The 7,525-nt window shown below is 42.4% G+C and overlaps 1 protein-coding gene across 1 annotated transcript in view; it reads right to left on the bottom strand.

Moving 5' to 3' along the window:
• The window catches only part of LOC122556864 (histone-lysine N-methyltransferase NSD2-like), a 278,778-nt gene that overhangs the window by 247,687 nt on the left and 23,566 nt on the right, over window positions 1-7,525 (bottom strand). The window contains exon 2 of the mRNA XM_043704119.1: window positions 1,571-2,271. Within this exon, the coding sequence (XP_043560054.1) occupies window positions 1,571-2,254 (684 nt within the window). The 5' untranslated portion in view covers window positions 2,255-2,271. The remainder of the gene's footprint in view (window positions 1-1,570; window positions 2,272-7,525) is intronic.

The following is a 7,525-nucleotide window of genomic DNA, read 5'->3' on the forward strand; positions in this document are numbered from 1 at the left end:
CTCCTTCCTAACAGAAAGATGTTGTGAAACTTGAAAGGGTTCAGAAAAGATTTACAAGGATATTGCCTGGGTTGGAGGATTTGAGCTATAGGGAGAGGCTGAACAGGCTGGGACTGTTTTCCCTGGAGCGTCGGAGGCTGAGGGGTGACTTTATAGTGGTTTATAAAATCATGAGGGGCATGGATAGGATAAATAGGCAAAGTCTTTTCTATGGGGTTGGGGAGTCCAGAACTAGAGGGCATAGGTTTAGGGTGAGAGGGGAAAGATATAAGAGAGCAACCTTTTCACACAGAGGGTGGTGCGCGGATGGAATGAGCTGCTAGAGGAAGTGGTGGAGGTTGGTACAATTGCAACATTCAAGAGGCATTTGGATGGGTATATGAATAGGAAGGGTTTGGAGGGATATGGGTCAGGTGCTGGCAGGTGGGACTAGATTGGGTTGGGATATCTGGTCGGCATGGACGGGTTGGACCGAAGGCTCTGTTTCTGTGCTGTACATCTCTATGACTCTGTGACATGGATGAATACATGAATAGAAAGGCAATAGAGGGATATGGATCCTGTAAGCAAAGGGAATTTTAATATGGAACAGCAAAATGTGTCAGCACAGGCTTGGAGGGGAAAGGGTCTGTTCCTGTGCTGCTTTGTTCTTTGTTGCCTTTAGACTTGACAATTTCAATGTACTTGTTGCCACTCAATAATATTCAACCTTGCTTAAACTGGAGGTCATTTCAGAACTCTAACCAATACTGTAACTTTTCACATCCCATTCCCTCAAGCAATGTCTGGATTTTTGAAACTCGCATCCTGGTTTTCAAGCCACTCCATAGCCTTACCCCTCCCTATCTCGGCAATTTCTAGTAGCCAAATACTTTTTCTTATTAAACATTGGTTTCTTGAGCATCTCCAATTTTAAATTTCATCCTACCACCGATGGCCATATCTTCAGTTGCTTTGGCCTTAAACTCTGGAATTCCCTTTTATTATTTTCCTGCTAAGAGGACTGTGATGCAGTGGTAGTGTCGATATCCCATCTGCTCCAGATGTGTCAAAACCTGTCTGAACGCCTCGATTAAAAATATGTCTACAGCTTCCTGCTTCTGTACTTCTGTTACATTTCATTTAAGCCTCCCCAGTTCAGGATTGTTGGTTTCTGAATGAATATCTTTTACAGCACAATATCACTTTTTTCCCCAAGTGCCCATAATATCGGAGGTGTTTTGGGAGTTATATTTCATGTCCTTAACATAGCCATTGATTATTACTTTATACTGTAGATATGGTTACTCAACAGGTAAAAAGCTGAAACTTACAATTTCCAGGAAGGAACTCCCTTGCATATTTACCGAAAGAGCTCAAATTTCCTATTCACTTACTGTGCAATCCTTAAGTTACATGAATTGCCATACAGCTCTCCAACAAGTGAATGCAATTCATGGAATGGCATTAGGCAATGTTTGATTTAGTTTGCTAAAAACAGCCCTAAAATGTATGTGTAGTGCATACTACATTATTAAAAGAAATTTGTTATTTAAATCAAACTTAGGCGCTGCACGTAAGCAAAACTCACGCTCTTCCTTCCTTCTGCTGGAACGGGTGGATAATAGGCCATCGTGTTGTCCACTTTCTGTTCAGATTCATGGGAGGGACTGTACTTGACACTTTTCTTTCTCATTCTTTTTGCTCTGTGCGATACTGGTATTTCAACCTCTTTGATAACTGGAGGATGATCTTCAGAATCCTTCGCATCCTCTGTTTCCACCTCACTACAGATGGATGATTCAAACATCATCTTTCCGTTCATAACCAACTTAGTTATCTTTAACTTTAGCTCTGGGGAACCATTCTGAGTAGAATCAGATACTGTAGGAGTGCATCTGCCTTCATCAATTGCACAACAATCCCGGGTAGGAGAGCCCTCAGGTGATTCAGACCACTGTTTTGTCTCTGGGGAGTCAGAAAACCGTGTAGGAATCATGGAAGCCAGATCTTGAAGTCGGCGCAATGGAATATACGGTGGTGCTGAAACATGTCCATTAAATGCAGGCTGTGCACCATCCTTTGAATCAGTAGAAAACTGAACAGTGCTTCTGTCCTGCAGATTACAGTACTCTTGTTCGCAAATATTCTGTCCTGGCCTGCAACTTCGATCATTAATTTCAGAAACATCAAAACCCAATGAATTTGAAAACTGTTGCGAACTAGAAAAAGGCAAAGCACTGCCCGATAATTCATATTCACAGGAACGATCCATCTTGCCCCCGAGATATTCTGAGAGAAGAAAAAGTAACAGGTTATAGAACTGTCAAATCTTTAAACCTTTAAATGTTAAGGATATCAGTGTGCATGAAATGGCTATTAAAGCAACTTTGCAAGTTAACCAGAAATGGGAGATCATTTAGCCCCTCAAGCTTGCTCTGTATTTCAACAAGGTCATGGATTTAATTCTGCTTTTCTCACTTCTCTCATCTCATGACTCTCCCTCCCCACTAACCCCAACCAAATCATCTTGCATCTCTTTGTACAATATAATCTGTATACCTTGGCCTTGATTAAATGTTGAGGGTTGATTGGTTCACACTAAAAATCTACAAATTATGCAATGCTTTGTAGAATATGACCTCATCCGTCCTTTAGGGAAGGAAGTATGTTCTTACCTGCTGACTGACATGACGCCACCCAGTGTGGCTGACTCCTAATTGGTTCTCTCTGGGTCAAATCAGAGAGCAAATCAGTTCAAGTGCAACTAGTAATATGCAACAAATGCTTGGATTGCAAGCAATCCCCACAGAAGAATAGAAAAAAAAAGTGAATAAAAATTTATCCTCTTCCTGTGCTTGTTTTTAGGGAGACACACATTTGTCAATCTTATCTTTGAACTATTACGGCATTTTTAAAAGCTGTCACCCATGACTCAATCCTCACCTTTGATTGGGAAGTTATGGGTTCAAACCTCACTCCAGCAAAGCTGACATTTCGGTCCAATACTGAGTTATGGCAGCACAGCTAGATGAGATATCTTTGGGTAAGATGCTAAACACTGTCCATATGCCCATGTTACTACTCAAAGGCAGCATAGGACACTTGGCAACCCAGTCAAGGATTATTCCTGAATATCATTGAAAAGCAATTTGCTAGTCAACTATTTCTGCTGAGACAGAGCTGTGAAAATTATTGCCACATTTCCATATATTGACAGGTCATTATACATAGAAATACTTCACTATTGCAGAAGACATGCTGCTGAAGCTATTTGTTTTGTACTCATTAGGAGAAATGCACGAACGCTAAAATTTAACTGACCACAATTTAACCTATGGAGGAACAGGGTTGTGGTGCTCATTTGAAATTTGGTCTTCGTGCATTTGTCTTGGAAGGATGCGAGCCAAAAAGCTTCAACATCATTTATTTTTTTTTTAAGCAATGTTGATTATTTTGTAAAGCAATACACAAATTTTGTACTTGAGATTGGTTAGTTCAGTTGGCTGGATGATTGATTTGTGATGCAGAGGGATGCCAAGAATATATGGGTTCAATTACCACAATGAGGAAAGTGATCATGAAGGACTCTCCTTCTCAACCCCTCCCCTCACCTGAGGCATGATGACTCTCAGCTTAAAACTTCTATCATGCATCTCTCTGTAATAAGAACAGCCTTGTAGGATTTTAACTATCAAGCAACTGGTTGAAAATACTTCACTGGCTGTGAAATGCTTTGAAAAATCAAAATCACAAATTGCACCACACAAAATCATTGTTTTGGATTGGCAAACCCACAAAACATTTGTAGTCAAATCAATATTGTTATTCCAACAAAAATTCTTTTAAATACGAAATTTCTATTCATCCTTTTGCCAAAGACAGCAATAAAATCAAAATTTCTCAATTTGGGATAAAAAGAGGTCTGTGCATACACAGGTCCCAGCAATGCAACTGTGGCCTTGTAACTAGTTTGCCAAAATATGCAAATCTAATTGGAAAGCGTTTTTGCCCAAGTTGAAAAAACAAGTTTACATCTGATTGGTGAATAAATTGAGCCAATTTGCTTGAAATCTCCGTAACAATTTCTTGATCTATCAGTGAAGGAAACATTATGACATAAGCATGATTTCTGTACAAAGTCCACGCTTAGAATGAAATTTAAAAAATAACGACTTCTTAGAGTACAAATTTGTGTAATGGCAGAAACAGGAGTTACAGTGCGTAGAATCTCTGGATGGTAAATCAGCATCTTTGTCTACAGAATCAATGCTTTACTTATTCTTGATTCATTCACCTCATTGTTTTTCTAAAATTATTTTGTTCAAACCTCGAACTAATTTTAGTGCAAAGAATAGCTTTTAAATCTCAAGTTGAATTAAACAAATCCTACCTAACTAATTCCATTATCTCATCCACCACTATCACCCTCTTGTCCCTCACAGAAACAATCTCACTACCCAAGTCACCTGTTATCAACTACCTTCCTCTCCTTTGTTCCTGACCAACTACATTATCTCATCCACTGCATATGCACTGCAGTACACCATGTGCCACATTTGGTACCATGTACACTAGGCTCTGTCCCTGAAGTGAACACAGGAGACTGACTTTTCCACCTGCCGAAGTGAACACAGGAGACTGACTTTTCCACCTGCCGAACCAAAACGGGGGGGGGGGGGGGGGGGAGGGGGAGAGAGCGAGACATAGGTGGAGAAAGAGACCAAAGAAAGAGAGGGAGGTAGACAGTGCACATGCACGCGCTTTGGGTAAGAAGATGCCTCAAGTCCTAAAATTGTTGAACTCTATTCAACCCAGAAGGCTGCAGAGTTCGAAGTGGAAAATGAGATATTATTCTTTTGTGCTTGCACGGAGCTTCACGAGAACACCATATCAAGTCTGGGGAAACATGGTGGTGTGTCGAGGTGACAAGTGGGAACTCTTTATGGACAGAATATAGGTGCTTTGCAAACCAGTCACCCAGTCAGCACTTTGTTCCCCAATGTAGGGGAGACCACATTGTGAGCAGTGAATACAGTGGACTAGATTCAGTGAAGTAGGTAAAAACAAGGAATGCAGATGCTGGAAACCAGAGTCTAGGTTAGAGTGGTGCTGGAAAAGCGCAGGTCAGGCAACATCCAAGGAGGCGGCCCTCGGATGATGCCTGACCTGTGCTTTTCCAGCACCATTCTAACCTAGATTAAGTGAAGTACAGGTAAAACACTGCTTCACGTGAAAGGTGTTTTGGGTAGTGAAGAGACAGGGAGGAAACAAATGGGCAGGTGTTACACCTTCTGCTATTGCAGAGGAAGGTGCTATGAGGACATGTTGTCAATGGAGTGAAGGAGGAGTGGACCAAGTGTCCTGGAAGGAACAGTCCCTGCAGAAGTCTGACAAGGAAGGGGAGAATTGGGCGTCTGGTGGTAGTGGAAATATCAGCTAATGATGCTACGAATGTGGATGCTGTTGGAGTGATAAGGTGGGGACAAGGGGAACCCTAATACTATTATGGCGGGGGGGGGGGGGCAAAGTGGAGAGATTAGATTACTTACAGTGTGGAAACAGGCCCTTCGGCCCAACAAGTCCACACCAACCCGCTGAAGCGCAACCCACCCAGACCCATTCCCCTACATTTACCCCTTCACCTAACAGTACGGGCAACTTAGCATGGCCAATTCATCTAACCCGCACATTTTTGGACTGTGGGAGGAAACCAGAGCACCCGGAGGAAGCCTACGCAGACACGGGGAGAATGTGCAAACTTCACACAGAAAGTCATCTGAGGCGGGAATTGAACCTGGGTTTCTGGCACTGAGGCGCAGCAGTGTTAACCACTGTACCACCGTGCCGCCTGATAAGTCAGACTTGGTGGAGGATCCTGCCAGGTATGTTGCTGAGGAATCCTCAGTTGACAAAGAAAGTGGACATTCAGAAGCCCCCTTCTTGAAGTTATCAGAACAGATGAATGGAGATGGAAGAACTAGGAAAAATGGGATAGTCTTTACAGGAAAGAAGGTGTGTGAATATATAGTCAAGGTAGCTGTCGGAGTTGGTGGGTTTGTGGCTGATACCAGTGGTACTGAAGAAATGGAAACAGATGTAGAGAAGGGAAGGGAGCAGACAGACATGGACCAGATGAAGGGGAGAGTGGGGTAGAAACAAAAAGTGAAATAGATAAAGCTTTTCCAATTCCAGGCACAAGAGGGCATCAGCGTCAATTATGTCATTGATAGGTTTTTGTCCGAGGGTGGGAGTCACTACACGAAATGACATAAGTGACGGTTGTTGACACACAGCAGCGTGGTGTACTACAGTGGGATCATGGTCCAGGGGATATAGTAGGAGGTATCTGAAAGCTGTCTCGGCAATGAGAGGTTAATACGCCAGACAAAAGCACCACCCTTGGCAGGTTTAATTACAAAGTTAGGGTTGAATCTGAGAGCACATAATGAGGTGACCAATGTTACATTGATAGTACTTGATGAACAGCTCAAGTGCAAGTAAAAGGCCAAAGTCTAGGTGAACGAAGAAAGAGGGTTAGAGGGTTAGAGATGGCTGGAGGAGTCTTGGGAACGGGGAAAGGACTCTTGTCCAAAAGAAGTGGGCACAGAGGTGAAGGCAACAGAAAAGAAATTCAAATGTCATGTCAAAGTCATTGAAATGGGGACACAGGGGGGATAAAATGGAGACCTTTGCCAAGTACAGAATGTTCAGTAGAGATTGGAAGGTCAGAAGGGATAGTAAACATAAAGACAAGTGTGGGCTGAGATGAGGAGCCAGAGCGAAGGGGAGGAGAGGAAGATTCCAGACAGGCGTGGGTAACTCAACATTACTGTAGGTTACTTGCTCAGAAACATCACAGCCAATCTGCAAATCTTAAAGTTTACTGATTTATAATCTTAAAGATAGCTTTATTGGACGACATGGCAAAATGGTCAGCCTAATGCAACAAAACTAGGAAGCTTCATTATTCAAAAGCATAGTGCAAGACTGACCGTCACATACATATACTGGAAACGTGCTGTCATTGCTCTCTTTTATGTAGTCTGTCAATGGTCAAAGCACTGAATTTACCAATTCCCAAAAAGAAAATTGGAAACAGAAAAGCACAAGAGTAGGAACAATTGGAGAGCTCTTTTAGAGGCAGTACAGGCAAAACAAACTAAGTATCATCCTCGTTCAACAAGGTTCCCCATGGGAGACTGATTAGCAAGGTTAGATCTCATAGAATACAGGGAGAACTAGCCATTTGGATACAGAACTGGCTCAAAAGGTAGAAGACAGAGGGTGATGGTGGAGGGTTGTTTTTCAGACTGGAGGCCTGTGACCAGTGAAGTGCCACAAGGATTGGTGCTGGGTCCTCTACTTTTTGTCATTTACATAAATGATTTGGATGCAAGTATAAGAGATATAGTTAGTAAGTTTGCAGATGACACCAAAATTGAAGGTGTAGTGGACAGCGAAGAGGGTTACCTCAGATTACAACAGGATCTGGACCAGATGGGCCAATGGGCTGAGAAGTGGCAGATGGAGTTTAATTCAGATA

This window comes from Chiloscyllium plagiosum, chromosome 14 (genome assembly GCF_004010195.1).
Source record: "Chiloscyllium plagiosum isolate BGI_BamShark_2017 chromosome 14, ASM401019v2, whole genome shotgun sequence".
Classification (NCBI taxonomy): domain Eukaryota; kingdom Metazoa; phylum Chordata; class Chondrichthyes; order Orectolobiformes; family Hemiscylliidae; genus Chiloscyllium; species Chiloscyllium plagiosum.